The 18,208-nt window shown below is 38.7% G+C and overlaps 1 protein-coding gene across 10 annotated transcripts in view; it reads left to right on the forward strand.

Annotated features, from left to right (window-relative positions):
* The window catches only part of LOC121384731 (solute carrier family 43 member 3-like), an 83,187-nt gene that overhangs the window by 4,863 nt on the left and 60,116 nt on the right, over nt 1-18,208 (forward strand). For 2 of the 10 annotated variants that reach the window (XM_041515296.1, XM_041515342.1), the window contains exons 1-2: nt 1,083-1,879; nt 5,265-5,498. The exons of 1 other annotated variant lie outside the window; for it this stretch is intronic. In XM_041515296.1, coding sequence (XP_041371230.1) covers nt 5,430-5,498 — 69 coding nt within the window. In that variant the 5' untranslated portion in view covers nt 1,083-1,879; nt 5,265-5,429. Of the gene's footprint in view, nt 1-1,082; nt 1,880-2,702; nt 2,827-5,264; nt 5,499-17,474; nt 17,612-18,208 lie in introns of those variants that run through there. 7 more of the 10 variants (XM_041515288.1, XM_041515259.1, XM_041515268.1 and 4 more) reach the window with 6 other exon arrangements.

Consider the following 18,208-nt stretch of genomic DNA (forward strand, 5'->3'; position numbering starts at 1 on the left):
CAATCAACAGATTTTGGTTTCAACACAGGTACCTTTAGTAGTATTACTTGCATGGACAGTAGAATTGTGGTAATTATTTGCTAATGTCATATTATTTTAGTAAGTTTTAATCACATATAACTTCTAAACATTGTTTTAGTAACATCTGACCCATGTTGCATGCAAACATCTTACACACAATGAGATTTTTTTGCATTTTTGTAAAACCTACGAAAATGCGCATTCTGCTAGGAATCATTACACGTTGATTGTAAATATATTTGTCATTTTAATCTCTCTAAATTGCTGTTTAAAACATTAAGTTGAAGAACATAATTTTGTTTTAGAACATGTCAAAACGTAGACACTTTAGAACGAGTGAAAACTTTTAAAGAAAAATGCCGAATATAGTTACTGGCCCTGTATTCATTTTGTTTCGTTAAATTACTGTCTTAAAAATCATTAAACGTATTAACTTAACTTAACGGTTGATTATTAATTCAGTCAGTAGCTCAACACTACAGGTGGTGCAGTTTACTCTGATAGCATATATTTCGTGTTTAATTAGTGTAATAAATATATATGTTATAACTGGTATGATAGCTTACATTTCATGTAATAATTAGTATAACAAATATATCTGTTATAACTGGTTTTAAGGCTATGCTTTGTTTGACAAATTGTTTTTCTAAAGTTGTTAAGAGCCTCTAGCAACCTGCTACAATACCAGGGAGTACAATTTACCATCTGAGTGTAGGATAAGGTTACTGTGCACACAGCTGGAAACACCCATGACCCTTTCCAGTGTTTGCCATCCAAAGATAATTTGTTATTGTTTACAATTACTTCCTGCCGCCAGTACATTTTCAAAGTATTAACAACACAGACCCAATTAGGTGTCTCGGAGCTGCTGCGAAATTAAACGTTTACTGTATGCCACGTGGACTCACTGCAAGATAACATTATTCTTGACTTGAGATTCACACAATTTGTAACATATGCTGGACTGTAAGAAAAACTGTTTATAAAACAGCTTGCTCTGGCATGCTGGTTGGAGCTGTTTGTGTTCAAGTTCCAGGAACCAGAATAAATTAGTAGAGGGAAAGTAGGATGTATCCGCACCGTCTACCGACGGTGCTGTGGGCGTGGCCTATGATTGACAGTTTCTAATTAAGCAATTAATGACGCGACACGGCCTATTATTGACAGGTTCTACGCGGCACGGTGATAATTAAGCAATTAAGCATGAATCGGAATAAGAGTAGTTCGGTCGATCGTAAACGACAAGTATCAATCATCGTTACGAGACGCGAGGAGGGTCGGGCCATGGTAGCCGCGTATTACGAAAGGTAAAACTGCTTCTTTTAAGCGGAAGTAATTTCTTGCATACGAGTAAGCGGCTGGACAACTATTGGTATAATGACGAGATGGATGGAAAATAAAATAAATGACAGCAATGTTTCTCCACGATGCAGCTTTTGGTTATTGGTGATTACAGTAGCAGAAGTGAACATCGTCGAATGACCAACAACTGGGAGGGAGGGGAGGAGTAGGCAAATCGGCGCGTGTGAGCGGACTTAGCGTTGGGTTGGAACAAATAATAACCGGCTCGGACACTGTATAATATATATTTAATTTTGTATTGTTGTTTTACGTGGAAGTAATACTGCAGAATATCACGTCGAAAGCAATTTTCTGTATTACGAACGTAGCGTCGACTTGTTCGTGTTTAATTGGAAACAGTGAAGCTATTTACATAATTAACGTTGCAGAGAGGATACCGGCTTCTCGTTTTAAGCAGATGGATAGCTAAGAATCGTGCAGTTATTGAGGAGATGCAGAGGTCGCACAGTTGAGCAACGTGGAGACGTTTTTTTCTGGATGTTCTTTTGGATATCAGGTAAGAAGGTTTTAGTAACAGTGAATTAAATAATAATAATAATGAATTGTGAAATATATATATATATATATATATATATATATATATATATATATTTTTTTTTTTTTTTTTTATATATTATTTTTTGGTCCGCATTTTTGTTTTGTTTTTCAGAAAAATAAAATATTGTTTTGCTTTTAGAAATAATTTTTCTTGAATCGTTTTATATATAGACTAAGATTAATCAAATTGATTTTTAACCCTTCAATTTAAGTTTTTTTTCAAAAGCAATTTGTTTTCAACAAACTGTCGTATGTTGAAAAGTCGGTGAACTTATGCTGGCCGGAACCTCAATGAATGGGTTAAAAATAAAATAAATCTGTTTTAGTTTTGATTGAATTTCTAAAGTATGACACACATAAAGCGTACTCTATCCCTAACAATAGAAGCGGGGGGTCAAAACGTAGCCAGGTAAATATTGAGAATACAATAGACCACGAGTGTTAATTGTAAGAGATGCCCGGAGCCTGGGTAGTGGTGAATATTTGTATTGTGACATCTGTTGAAAGTCGGTTTACGTTTCTATATTTGAAACCAGTTGTACGGCTTGATGTGGACTTGGTAGATCTTACGGTATTTCCATTTAAAATAGGAATGAACAAAGATATACGTGTTAGACTCGTCCGTTCACACCCCTCGTTTGAATATATCACAGACTCGTCTGGTTAAGGCTGAATTTAACTTGGCTTGTATTGGATTCATTGTCTTACTTTTTACCAATCGGATGTATCTCGTAAATACACATACAGGTTTTTTGCATTTAATAGCGTGGGAGAAGAAAAATTCGCGCAGTTTTCATTCAGTTTTCAGAGGGTTAACACCGACGTCTGTGTTGTGCTTTTCTTTTTCAAATTATTGTTCCAGTGCAGCAACACAGAGACATTTTGTCCGATTAAGTCTGGATTTTGGTGAATATTCCTTTGAATATCAGATAAGAATGTTTTAGTAATAACAATTAAAATTAATAATTATAACTTTAAAAAATAAATTGCGAAAAAAAAAAAAAAAGTATGTTTGTGAAAGATGCTATTTTGTTTTTCACAAGAAATATTGTTTGCTTGGAAGTATATGTTTAATAAAATTGATTTTGTTTGTTAGTACTTCAGAAATGTTTGGATTAAATAGTTACTCTTTAATGTTATTTACCCTGCATGTTAGCATTATATGTCAACATATATTCACAAGACTTGTTGTTCTTTTTCAGCATTACCATCTTCCTGTTTGTTTTATCGCACAGAGCGTTTTTAAAAATTTACATTTCTTTTTAAAAAAATCATGTCTCAAAATTCTTTCACCACCCCCTGTGTACATCTGTGAGTTTTGTCGCAAAACATATGGTTCAAAGCGATCATTAATAAGACACCAAGCTAATTGTGGACCTGTAGAACAGTGTTTTTCGTGTGATCAATGTCTGAAAACTTTTAAACGTCAGGATTATTTAAAGTTACACAAGAAAACTTATCATTTAAACGATAGAGATAGTTTGACGTGTCAGACCTGTAGTCTGGTCCTACCATCCTTTGACCGCTACTGAAAACACATTTCTACCTGCCAAACCTCTAATATTCAAGCTTCCACCTCTTCCAATCTATCTTTTACATGTCGTGCATGTGAAAAACAGTTTCCCTCTATCAAAGCACTCACGACACACACAAAACATAAGCATCTGAAACGCCCCAATCAGCAAGAAGGTGGTGGTAAGGGAGAACAAAAAAAGATAGATTGGAAGAGGTGGAAGCTTGAATATTAGAGGCTTGGCAGGTAGAAATGTGTTTTCTGTAGCGAGCGGTTAATAACGAGATGGAGAATGTTATAAATTTCTCGCAGTGTAGATCGGTCGACCTTAATTACAATAGCTCTAATTTACGCTTCTTTTTAAATTACTAGTTAACGCAGTTTATCACCATCGGATATTCGGAGGAAAAATATTATTAAATTGCTTGTTTTACGTGGAAGTAATTTCTTGCATATAATTAAGCAGCTGGACAACTAGCCAGTAATTTTTTGCATACGAGTAAGCGGCTGGACAACTATCGGTATAATGACGAGATGGGGGAAAAAAACAAAAATGAAAGCAATTTCTCTCCACGATGCAGCTTTTGGTTATTGGTGATTACAGTAGCAGAAGTGAACATCGTCGAATGACCAACAACTGGGAGGGAGGGGAGGAGTAGGCAAATCGGCGCGTGTGAGCGGACTGATCGTTGGGTTTGAACAAATAATAACCGGCTCGGACACTGTATAAATATTTGTGGTCTGAAATTGTATTTATTTAAATTCTTTAATAAAATGGAACATATTACTGGCTTATGGTCAGAAAGCAAAATCTCACTCTCATCTGCAACTAGCGCGTTTTGAACATATGGAATTAAATCATCGGGAACTAGAATGTGGTCAATAACAGAAGATGGACCCCCTATATAGGATTCGTATGTATGAGAAGGGCCCTTGCAAAAACTTTGAACGTTAACTGAAACTAAGTTATATTTAGTAACAAAAGTATGAAACATATCACTTCTTCTGTCTGTCTGATAGAAATGAGCACTTTATTAGTGGTACCGCCGTGTATTCACTAACCTGCCTGATGGCACATTAGTCTGCGCAGCAAGTACTAAAACATCCACTTGACCTACTTCCGTTTATATCAGCAAAATTCAGGTCATGTCAGTATCGGTGAAAATATCAGGGGAGATAACACTACACATGTATAGTCCATTTCAAATTACTTTTGATTATGTAAAAACGTTTTATATGAATGGTGTCGCTTGCACTTTAGCTTTTGATTGCATCAAAGAGACTGAACAAAAAGATTAATGTCAACACATGGTAAGTATTTAACCAAAACAGATTAGTTAGAATAATAACTCTAATCATAGTATACATTCATTTCAGATATGGAAGGTTGTTGTAGACATTTGTTAGTGAGAGTGTTGATTTATGAGCACTTGGAACACTTGAAAGGTTCTGCTTGTCCTAATACTTTTACAGAGGAACAATATTTTAGATGAACCTATCCATGGCAGGTGTCACATTTTCCCCAGTTGAGCAGTTCAACACCTCCATGTGCCATAAATCCAACTGGAGAAAATAAGTGGCATATACAACAGACCTCTTCTTCATCATCACTGACATCTGATGAGTTGTAGAATGTTACCCATGTGCCCTTGATGTTACTGGGTCCTGCAATCTGGCTGTCATGTTCCGTCGTTCTGTTTTTTGTTGTTTTGATTTCAGCAGTTTTCTTCTTTTTTTCAGATTGTTCATTTGTTATGTCAGAAAAATCTCCTTTTAAGTGGCTTTGTTTTCTTGATTTCTTGTGCACCTATAGGGTTTTTCTTTCTTGAAGCTTATTGATGAATTCATCCTGAGTTATTGCTGTGCCATGTGGAGGGATGATCGACTTTCTACATTTTACCTGTTGCTGCTGTTGCTTTAAGTTGCTGTTTGCCTCATTTTGGTGACAAGATGGCGACCAGTGGTCAGCCACCCGACGAGCGCTGTGATAGAAATCATGATTTTTCAAGTTTTGATCCTACTACTGGATGTGATATGTACACCCCTGCAAGAGATAACCCATCAGGTATGACTATATCGAATGTTGAACGCTCAACGCCAGTCTTTGATGAAATTTCTTCTGAGGGTAGGACGATATTACCCATTATCGAACCATCTGATCATATAGAAACACGTCTTCTCCATAATGAACTCGACTAGCGACAAGTGAATTTGTATTATACGTCGTACTTATATTTATAACAATACCGATTGGATAAACTAGCTGAACAACATTCAAAATATGTAAAGCAACATAAAACTAATACATACAGAGTTTGATTTTTAAAATAATACAAATCTTTAACACTATACTGTCCACGATGATATCAGTCATTGATTTGGATGGCAATTTAAACAGCTGCTTGCAGACTCTTGATTTGCATGGTCATCTGTCATAGAGCATGGAACTGTCCACTTCACTTCGGGGACGTACTTCTCCATCGAAGTAAACAACGTTATCAGTTTGTACCATTCTGATCCTTTTAAAACTATTCCTTTCCTGGTAGGTTTCAATGATTTGTCTACACCCTTGGGGATCCACCACTTTCTGATGTCTACAGTGGGGTATGGGCTGTTCACGTGGATATACAGGTTACTACCCAGGTGTAAAGACGGCTTCACTTCTTCTCCCGCTTGTACATCACTAATCGCTGTGTTGACTTCATGTGTGGAAGATGTTAGTTCCACCCACTGTAGTAGGGAGAGAACTACACCCTTCTTGGTTGGAAACAAACTGCCAGACAAACTCCATTCGTAGTCGTACATGAATTTTCATTTCACCTTTCCATGTTTTTGCGGTCAAATAACGTGTATTTTCTATATGGATACAACATTTATCCTCTTCCTGTTTCAACTCTGTATCCGATATAGCGGTCTCACGTTGTAGGGTCGTCTGACGTTCACAGTTCTCGTTAATTTTAGCTAGTGAAATTAATGCTTGTAAACTCTCTAGGAATATATACACACGATCTCGCCCAATAATTACTTATCCAGCTGTTTAAAATCGACCACTCTGTAATGTTAATGTCTGTAATTATTTTAATTGGTGTATGACCGAACAAAAACGAAGTCTACGTTATACCAGAATTCTTCTTGTTAAAAAATCAATTTATTTCCTTCCCCCCACCCACCCATGAAATCTTATTTCATATTAAATATGAAAACACATGTCTTTTCATCGAAATCCATCCCCTTCCCACCCCCCCCCCCCCTTCCCCCCCCCCCCCCATCCCCCCCCCCCACCCCCCCCCCCCCCCCCCCCCCACCCCCCCCCCCCCCCCCCCCGTCTCCCCCCCCCCCCCCCCCCACTCCCCCCCCCCCCCCCCCCCACCCCCCCCCCCCGCCCCCCATTATTGAAAAACCCCCCCCCCCCCCAAATGATAAAAATTAACAACCCCCCACCACCCCCCAACCCCCCCAACCAATCATCCCCACCCTCCCACACCCCCCCCCCCCCCCCCCCCCCCCAAAAGAAATGGTTGACGACATTATTGAAATGTAAAATAAAAGTTAATTAGAAATTTGCGCCATGAAATTGTTACAGTTTGTGTTAAAAACAAAGGGGAATTTGGAGTACAAAAGATGCACAATTAAAACGTCGTTACGAGGCGCGAACAAGGACAGGTGAAAGCATGACCAATATGCTAGCGAAAGATTGTTTTATTTTATTTCGATCATCACAGGGTGATGTGAACGAAGATTTATTTGATGTATTAAACATATGTAAAAGCCAAACCCTGTCAAAACCAAGTCTCGTGAGCAGTGTTCAGGCGAGGCGCAGTGTAACACGCCAGGTATAGCGCTTCGTGAGTCTTTCGCAACAATAGAACGCGACCTCATCACGCTTCGCGGTGAACTGATCCAAGATATTGACTGTTCACGTAACAAAATAGACGAACAAGCCAAGCAACATACTATACTTAAATCGGAACTGTCGGAATTGAGGCAACAGCTACATCAACAGAAAGAACTTTACGTAAAAACTCAAAATGAAAATCAAGAGTTGAAAGGAAAAGTAACCACACTTCAAAAACATTTGGAGGAATTATCTTCAAACAACAAATCTGTTTTAAAACAAACTCTGTGTGAATTTAAGAAACATTATGAACAAAATAAGTCTCAAGTCTGATATTGATAAAAACACCATTGAAATAAAATCCCACATTCAAGCGCTTGATGACTTAAAACGTACAGTCGTGTCTTTAAAAAAGTTAGAGCAAGAAGTAGGAAACATCCAAACTTCTCATGAAAGTCTCCAAAAAGAATTCAACTTCTTCAAAAATAAAGTTGACAATGGTTGTCTTAAAGGGACACACCCTAGTTACAGTTATTTGTTAACCATTACGGCGTTGTTTTTCGCTATTAAACCCCATTTTTCACAAATAAAATTGCACTTTACTTACATTTTATTATTTAGAATACACATTTCCATTCACTTGAAGTGCGTTTTGGTAATCCTGATGTTTGTAAAACCGCGAAATGCTATCGAGAAAAAACCGTTAAGCAAGCGAGGTCCAATCTATTTTTAGAGGGAATCTTCCTGTGTAACGTCACAGATGTTGGTATACCACGTGACCGTTATTAGAGGCACTGATTTTCCGTGATCAAGGAATCGCGGACGGAATCGCGGAAATACCTATCTGAACACGGAATTCCCGATTTGTTTCCAAAACATTATTTAACTTTAAAATTAGCGCATTTTGATTAATTAAAATTTATTTTTCGAACTAGAAACTATAGACACCGACATCTGACTGTGCTACGGCTACGACACTAGTACCTTTGTGTGTTACGCCAACTGTTTAATGTAGAGTATCTAGACGTTTTACCAGTCGTGTTTTCTTCGCTTATTCCCGGCGATTTAACGGGAAAAACCGAACATTGTGAGCTAAAATTGTCCGATATTTACTCAAGTGAAAGATATATTATGTTATGTTTGCTTATTAATTTTTAACATTTGCGGCATTGCCATATTTCCGATCTCACAATGGAATGCAGTAGTATGCCGGGCTTTGTTCAAAATAAATTATATACGGGAAGTGGTTTATAGTGTGATCGTTTGTAATTATTTTCTCGATAATATCGTAAAGAAAACCGAAGTCTGTGTGAAACAAAAACAGAATTTGCTTAATACTGAAACGGAAAAAACCGGTTTTGTAACATTATGAAACGGAAAAGGGAAAAATCTGAAACGGAAAATCAGTGCCTCTACGTTATCATTTTGGTTCGGTTTGTTTTCTCGTGCACGGTTCGCGCAATCAACATCCGATTTGTTGTTGTTCATTTGTGAGATTTTTCTTCACAGTTCATGAACATTTTCAGTAACAATAAAGTTCAGACAAGTAAGTGTCTCAATACAAACGTTACAAACCCTTAAAACCAATTGCTAAGTCTTACAATATCTGGAGAGGGGATACAACCAGGACAGAACAGTTGGAACATGTCCAGGAGAGGTGAAAAGAACGCACCCCAAGTCTGTGCGCACTCTGTGAAATTTGTCGTGACGTAGGCATTGTTGTGCTTCGAGCGACATCTACCGGTGATATCAGAATACTAACTTTCAAAATTATTTCAAGCAATTGGGACATGGGGATTCCCATGGTATTTATCGATATAAAACCTGCTTTTTCACTCCATTTGATAAAAACGTGATCTAAGTGTGTTACAGGTTTGTAGATTAACCAAATTATAATTTATTTTCGCTGGATGGAACTAGGGTGTGCGGCTTTAACATTTCGCGTCTAAACGATGAAAAAGGTATGGGTGTTTCGGCAATCAAATCAAAAGTCCAGATGACAAATACAAAAGTTAAAGATATAGAAGAACGCTTGGTCGAGTTAACCACATTATTAAAGTCGGTCACGACATCAACCACAGATATTACAAAACGTGTGACTTCAATTGAAAAAGAATTCAAAAATGACTCAACGAAAAAAAGTTACCGTAAGGCAATAACATGCAATAACTCATCAGAAACATCTATTATGACGAAAACTAACAATGACAAAATGTCTACACCATCCGAGTACGTCTTATCATCATCGCCACAAAACGTCAGTGATACGATTTCATTGGTGGAGCCGGACCATATTCCGGAATCGATAGATGTAAATTCTCGCCAGAGGAATGAGGAGCATTCACCGGAATTATTTCCAAACCCAAGTGCTCTGCCAGCCAACGAAGCAGCTACCAAGTATGATTTGGCTACAGTTATAAACAACACTTCCCATAATGTACCCCAAATATTACATCGCACCCAGCGTGATTCGTCCCCTAAGGCATGCTCCACCCAGCGTGAAAACACAGTAACACGCAACACCCAGCACGATACCACCGTAACACATAATACACAACAAGTCTCGCCTGACGGTTCTTGTCTCCGTGGCAACAACATCAGTGTATGGGCAACCTCAGACCAGTGTGGGGCGACTTTGTCAACACAGTTAGTATTCCGTGGTGTTACAAAACAAAGTGGCTCGGTATTATGTCGGTGGGATTGACAAACGGTCTTCTGAGGCTCCCTTAAGGGACTTTCTTAAAGAAAATGGAGTTAAGCTCACCTTTGTGAGATTTTTCAACAGAGGGCCTCAGATTACAGTTATCTTCCCATTTGGTTGTCCAAAATCCGGAAGTTTCACCGCGCAAGTAGTCTGTTGTTTGACTGTGATTATTTCATGGCAGACAGCTATGAAGTGGCAACTGTTTGACTGAAGTGACAGGGGATAGCATGTAGTTTGTAAACATGTGTAACTTGTTGACATTGAAGACTTGTTAGTGGTAATTCCGGCCCATGCAAAAGTAGTTCTTTTTGTGTAAAATGGGTGTACTCCGGCCTGGTTTAGAGGGTGTGTCTGTTTAAACCAATATGCTGGGAGAAACAGCTGGACAACAGGGGTTGTCCTTTTCAGGGTATGTGTCCCCCATGCAGGCAAAGGTACATACAAAACTTCACGGGCCTGCTGATATTAATAAAAATGTTATAGCCACTAAGGCTATATAGAAACATATAGCGAAATTAATTGTGGTCTGAGGCCAGAGAAAACAGAAAAACAGCGTCTGTACAAATTAATGTGATATTCGAACATCGGGCTATAGTCGAACGTGAAGATTTCTGGCCTTACGGCATTTACATTAAACAGTGGCTTCCAAAGCAAACGTTTTAAAACCAATTCAACAACAACAACATTGAAAATGGCTCAGTCGATTATTAATATTATGTGTTGGAACTGCCGGAGTGTAATGTCCGGAACACCCTATTTAGTTAAGTGTCTAAACAAGCATGATATAGATGTCTTTGGAATTAGTGAGCACCATCTGAGGGAATACAACAGTAATTTTTTAAACACCATCGACGCTAATTACATGGCATTTACGACATGTGCCACTGAAAGAGATCCCTCGCTTTACCGAATTGTTAACAAAGGAGGAGTAGCTTTACTGGTAAGAAAATCTTTGAACCAGTGTACTAACGCAATACCTATTGAGTGTGATAGAATTACTGGCATAGAAATTACGCTCAACAATTCCACAACCATCTATATCTTCTGTGCCTATCTACCTGCATCTAATTTATCTAACGATTTATTTTACGAGTGCTTAGACGTGTTAGAGGAACTGTACACTGCGTACAGTTCAAAAGGTACTGTTATTATTATTGGCGACCTTAATGTCAAAATAGCTGGTGCAAAATCTATTTTTGTTACAGACAGAAGAAGTGATATGTTTCATACTTTTATTACTAAATATAACTTAGTTTCAGTTAACGTTCAAAGTTTTTGCAAGGGCCCTTCTCATACATACGAATCCTATATAGGGGGTCCATCTTCTGTTATTGACCACATTCTAGTTCCCAATGATTTAATTCCATATGTTCAAAACGCGCTAGTTGCAGATGAGAGTGAGCTTTTGCTTTCTGACCATAAGCCAGTAATATATTCCATTTTATTAAAGAATTTAAATAAATACAATTTCAGACCACAAGAAAAACCTTCTTGGGAAAAGGCAAGGCGCCTCAATCTGTTAAATGATTACACATTCGCGGTTTCGCATATGTTATGGCCAATTAAAATGCCAAGCCAAGTAGCGACAACAAATGACACACTGCAATTTAACAATAACATATTACAAGTATTGACTCAAGCAGCCAAAGAAACCATTCCTAATACAAAATATAATAAACATGCAAAACCGTACTGGTCTGAATCTGTTAAAGAATGCCATGCACATATGTCTTATCATAGAGGTTTGTGGATAAATGAGGGCAGACCACGTGGAATGCAGTTTGAAACGTTTAGATTATACAAAAAAGCAAAAGGTAAATTCCGCATGACTCTCCAAAATGCTTATTCAAATTATGAAACAGAATTATATAATTCATTAGACGCAGCTTGTGATGTTGACCAAAAGACACTATGGAGTGCACTTCGAAATAAACAAAGAAGTAGCTATATCAGGTCCCTATCAGTTTCCAGCAAAATAATTACTCACCCTGCAGAAGTTTGTAACGAAATGGCTGATCATTTTAGCAAAGTGTTTTCTGACGAATCAGTTGATAACTTCGACAACAATTTTAAATTAATTTTGGAAGCCAAAGTTTCTGCATTTAAAGCGAAAGGAATCTTATCTGATGAAGTGTTCTCTATTTCTCCTAATTTAGTTAGCAACATATGCTCTAAGCTTCCAAACAATACATCGTGTGGCCTAGATGGAATATTTTACGAACATATTAAATATGGAGGTTCATATCTCTTCTTCTGTGTAGCACGATTATTTTCACTGTTAATTAATAATTGCTGTATACCTGATGATTGGCATCGTGGTGTTCTCGTATTTATTCACAAAGGACCCAACAAGTCCAAACTGAGTCCGGATTCCTACAGAGGCATTATTCGTTTACCTGTAATTTTCAAAATCTTTGAAAAGGTTCTAGAATCACTAATGCCATCACTTTCCTCTTCAGTAAATTATCCAAATAATCATCAATGTGGTTTCCAAAAAGGTCTTTCAAGCAGTGATGCTTCTTTTGTGGTACAAGAAACTGTAAATCACTATAAGGAGCGTAATGACGGCACTTGCATAGCCTTTTTAGATAGTTCAAAAGCCTTTGATACAGTTTGGCATACAGGTTTATTGTATAAATTATCTGAAATTGGAATCTCTCCTAAGGTATGGCTCATTCTGGACAGAATTTACAACAACGCCAAATCGTGTGTGTTTGTAAACAAATACCTTTTCACATTATTTCAAACAGCAGAGAGGGCTTTGTCAAGGTAGCATACTTTCCCCAAAAGTACGTTTTATATATAAATGATCTTCTAAACAAATTAAGCCATTCAAAGAAAGGTTCTATGATCCTAGATGTCCACGTTTCATGCCCTACACAGGCCGATGTTATTGCTGTTATCTCCCCTACAACTGGCAATATGCAGGCTATGCTATTAATCTGCCAACAGTATAGTCTGAAATGGAGATTTACGTTTTCATCGCAAAAAAGTCAGATGATTAATTTCTGTAAAGAGACAGACCCACATCTCCTTTTATATGGGAAACAAATATCCTGTACGCATTCTATAAAACATTTTGGTATCATTTTAAATAAGCATCTGAATAACTGGGATACGTACACACTGTTTGCGCAGATGGAAGTTCAAGCTTGTATAAGTAAATATTTATACAGTGTCCGAGCCGGTTATTATTTGTTCAAACCCAACGATCAGTCCGCTCACGTGCGCCGATTTCCCTACTCTTCCCCTCCCTCCCAGTTGTTGGTCATTCGACGATGTTCACTTCTGCTACTGTAATCACCAATAACCAAAAGTTACATGTGGAGAGAAATTGCTTTCATCCCCCCCCCCCCCCCCCCCCCCCCCCCCCCCCCCCCCCCCCCCCCCCCCCCCCCCCCCCCCCCCCCGCCCACCCCCCCACCCCCCCCCCCCCCCCCCCCCCCACCTCCCATCTCGTCATTATACCGATAGTTGTCCAGCCGCTTACTCGTATGCAAAAAAATTACTGGCTAGTTGTCAGGCTGCTTAATTATATGCAAGAAATTACTTCCACGTAAAACAAGCAATTTAATAATATTTTTTCTCCGAATATCCGACGGTGATAAACTACGTTAACTAGTAATTTAAAAAGAAGCGTAAATTAGAGCTATTGTAATTAAAGTCGACCGATCTACACTGCGAGAAATTTATAACATTCTCCATCTCGTCATTAACCGCTAGTTGTCCAGCTGCTTAAAGCCGCACACCCTAGTTCCATCCAGCGAAAATAAATTATAATTTGGTTAATCTACAAACCTGTAACACACTTAGATCACGTTTTTATCAAATGGAATGAAAAAGCAGGTTTTATATTGATAAATACCATGGGAATCCCCATGTCCCAATTGCTTGAAATAATTTTGAAAGTTAGTATTCTGATGTCACCGGTAGAAGCACAACGATGCCTACGTCACGACAAATTTCACAGACTTGGGGTGCGTTCGTTTCACCTCTCCTGGACATGTTCCAACTGTTCTGTCCTGGTTGTATCCCCTCTCCAGATATAGTAAGACTTAGCAAAATTATTGGTTTTAAGGGTTTGGTTTTAAGGGTTTGTAACGTTTTGTATTGAGACACTTACTTGTCTGAACTTTATTGTTACTGAAAATTTTCACGAACTGTGAAGAAAAATCTCACAAATGAACAACAACAAATCGGATGTTGATTGCGCGAACCGTGCACGAGAAAACAAACAAATTATAACGGTCACGTGATGTACCAACGTCTGTGACATTAAAAATAGATTGGACCTCGCTTGCTTAACGGTTTTTTCTCGACAACACGTTTTGTGAAAAAAATGCAAAAAATGCATATCGTGGTTTTACAAACATCAGGATTACCAAAAAGCACTTCAGGTGAATGGAAATGTGTATTCTAAATAATAAAATGTAAGTAAAGTGCAATTTTATTTGTGAAAAATGGGGTTTAATAGCGAAAAACAACGCTGTAATGGTTAACAAATAAACGTAACTAGGGTGTGTCCCTTTAATTGGCGAATACACAATTCAAGAAATTACATATTTCCTCCGACGGCGATAAAAATATTTAATACGCGGCGATTTACCTAAACCCACGTTGTTGGTCATTGGACGATATTCAATTCTGCTACTGTAATCACCAATAACCAAAAGTTACATCGTGGAGAGAAATTGCTTTAATTTTTTTATTTTTTTCCATCTCGTCATTATACCGATAGTTGTCCAGCCGCTTACTCGTATGCAAGAAATTACTTCCGCTTAAAAGAAGCAGTTTTACCTTTCGTAATACGCGGCGACCATGGCCCGACCCTCCTCGCGTCTCGTAACGATGATTGGTACTTGTCGTTTACGATCGACCGAACTATTCTTATTCCGATTCATTCTTAATTGCTTAATTATCATCGTGCCGCGTAGAACCTGTCAATAATAGGCCGTGTCGCGTCATTAATGGCTTAATTAGAAACTGTCAATCATAGGCCACGCCCACAGCACCGTCGGTAGACGGTGCGGATACATCCTACTTTCCCTCTACTTAAATTAAATATTTCTTCATCTAATTACATCATGATTTATTATTATTAGCAGACAAAACTTTTAAGGTTTATACTAAAACAAATAACTGCTAGCATCTAAAAGCAAAATATTTAGCAAAAGTTAAGTTTTCGATTTTTAAGTGCATTCCAAAGTTTTCAGTGCAGCTTTCTCAGATTGAAGTGGAAAGGAGATGAGTGGTTCTGGCACTAACCCCTCGATATGATCGTAACATTACTAGCTATTTAAAGTGTGTTTGTTTTGTTTAAAGACCTCGCTAGAGAACATTTATTTATTAATCATCTGTTATTGGATATCAAACATTTGGTAATTCTGACATGTAGTCTCAGAAGGAAACCCGCTACATTTTTCCATTAGTAACAAGGGATCTTTTAAATGCACCATCCTAGAGACAGGATAGCACACACCACCGCCTTTGATATACCAGTCGTGGCGCACTGGCTGGAACGCGAATTAGCACAATGGGGCCACCGACGGGGATCGTGGAGCACGTGACGTGAGGTTGCACGTGCGAAGGGTGTGATTTGAATTAGAACACTTAGTTTGTGTGTACGTTGTGTGCACACTGTGGCAATATTCGTTCTTGTTTGTTACTGGAACACTAAATCATGACCTTGCTGTCACATTCTTTACAATATTGTGTAACCTTTCAACAACGCGACGTCTCCAACGTGAGGAACGTCTTAGGGCTGTAGGCGTGCTCCAAGTTGGCACCACCCAGCGAATTTTGGCTTGTAGACTTAATGTGTCACAATCAGTCATTATCCAATTGTGGACCCAATATTAACAAACCAGAAATGTGGATGATCGTCCCCGTTCAGGACGACCAAGGGCCACAACTCCGGTTCATTGGGACTTACTCGTTAAAGGGAGTTTGACGAATCGAGGTCAATCCGCCAATCAAATCGCAAAAGAACTCCGTATTACAGCTGGTGTTACATTGTCTGGTCACTCATCGTAACAAAAAGAAAGGAAATGTTTTATTTAATGACGCACTCAACACATTTTATTTACGGTTATATGGCGTCAGACATATGGTTACGGACCACACAGATATTGAGAGAGGAAACCATATGTCTGACGCCATATAACCGTAAATAAAATGTGTTGAGTGCGTCATTAAATAAAACATTTCCTTCAATGGTGTACACATCGTAGACATTGGGTTAACAGTGGTTGGGCGTTGTTTCCCAATGAACGCTACGCCAACGTCAACCGTTCGTCCTCATGACCGATTTGGAAAAGGGTCCGTTATGGTGTGGGGTGGCATCACCATGACTGCCAGAACCCAAACGCATATTGTTCATAGGTGGAGGGGTGTCACTGGGCAGTACTACCGTGACAACATCCTTGCACCGATCGTTGTGCCCGTAGCACGTCAGGCTGAACGCCATTTAGTTTTTTAGGACGACGACGCTCGTGCTCACCGGAGTCACTGGTCACTGCGTATTTGTAGCAGCAGAACATCACCACACTACCGTGGCCAACCCTGAGCCCAGACCTTTTACCCATTGAGCACATGTGGGACATCATCGGACGACGTTTCCGAGAACGTCAACGTCAGCCAACCAACTTGGCTAAATTAGGCGCCACTCTCCAAGGGAATGGGACAGGATCCCCCAAAATGTTATTGGACGTTTAATCAGGAGCATGCTATGTCGGATTCGTGTGTGCTTGGCGAACCGCGGGTGTTTTAATATTGAAAATGTCAAATTGACAAGCACCACCCATGTTGCCTATCTATGTCTCCCCCGGACCTACATGACTATCCTGGCTATAATCTTTAATGCCAATCTCGTCACACGAGTGCTTGTGTTTTACCATTAATTAATATTGCAATAAAAATTAATAAATCTCTGTTATATTGTGTTATATTTGAACATCCCCTACTTATTTTGAACATTATATATATATATATAATGTACCACGCTGTCGATTATGAGACAGTAGCATTCATTTCCCTGGTTTAGTGATTCGTTTCTAATGAATTTCAGTTTAGACGAGTTCTGGACGAAACCTAATTTAAAGTGTTCTGCTCTATTTACAGTCCCTCGGGCTGCTGGTGTTCCATTGCACCTGCCAGGGGTCCCTCTCTCCCCCCCCCCCCCCCCCACACCTTTCCTGTTATGACAGGCGTGCGCTACAACAGCTTGTTCTGAATGTTCACGTAAAACCCTATGACCTGACCTGATTTCCAGTCTTATCCAAATTAGGCATATTTCCTCTATGTATATTCGGGTGCATTTTAATGTGTTGTTCTAGAGACCTCTCCAAAATGTATTGTGAAGAAAAAATTATGTTGTAATTTGAGGTGAGTTTGGCTAAACTAAACTGATTAACTAAAATATCAGTGATTCGTTTCTATTGAATTTCTGTTTAACCGAGTTCTCCTAGCCGAAACCTACATTAAAGCGTTCTGCTCTATATACAGTCATTTTCTTTTTAAAAACCACAGTGATATCGACATACCATTTCTAACTAAATATAATCTTTTGTCAATTTATGTTACATTGGAAGTCGATCGACCTACTCAACAGACGTACATCGCACACTTTTGTATAACGAAGGTACTGTATCTTTTCTATTGCGAGCAAGCGAAAGAAAGAAGGAAGGAGAGAGAGAGAGAGAGAGAGAGAGAGAGAGAGAGAGAGAGAGAGAGAGAGAGAGAGAGAGAGAGAATGAGAGAGAGAAAGAGAGAGAGAGAAAGAGAGAGAGAGAGAGAATGTGTGAGAGAGAGAGAGGGGGTCATACTGCACTAGTCCCGATATCTTGTCTTATCATATCTTCTCTTATCTTATCTATACATATATACATACATACATACATACATACATACTTGTCTGTCTGTCTGTCTGTCTGTCTGTCTATCTATGTTTTTTGTTTGTTTTTTTTTTTTTTTATTTTTAATACGATTAGTTTTTTCTGTCTGGAGCGGGATGTATCCCCGTGGTCGGTTTGGGATCGATCCCAGTCGATGGGCCCAATGAGAAACTCTCTGTCTGTCTGTCTGTCTGTCTGTCTGTCTGTCTATCTATCTATCTATCTAGGTTTTTTTTTTTTTTTTTTTTTTTAAATTATTTTAATGCCATTAGATTTTGTGTCTGTTAAAACAATGTCTTGTGAAGCCTTGTTATCGTGTTAAATGTCAAGGCTTCACAAGACAT

This window comes from Gigantopelta aegis, chromosome 2 (assembly GCF_016097555.1).
Source record: "Gigantopelta aegis isolate Gae_Host chromosome 2, Gae_host_genome, whole genome shotgun sequence".
Classification (NCBI taxonomy): Eukaryota; Metazoa; Mollusca; class Gastropoda; order Neomphalida; family Peltospiridae; genus Gigantopelta; species Gigantopelta aegis.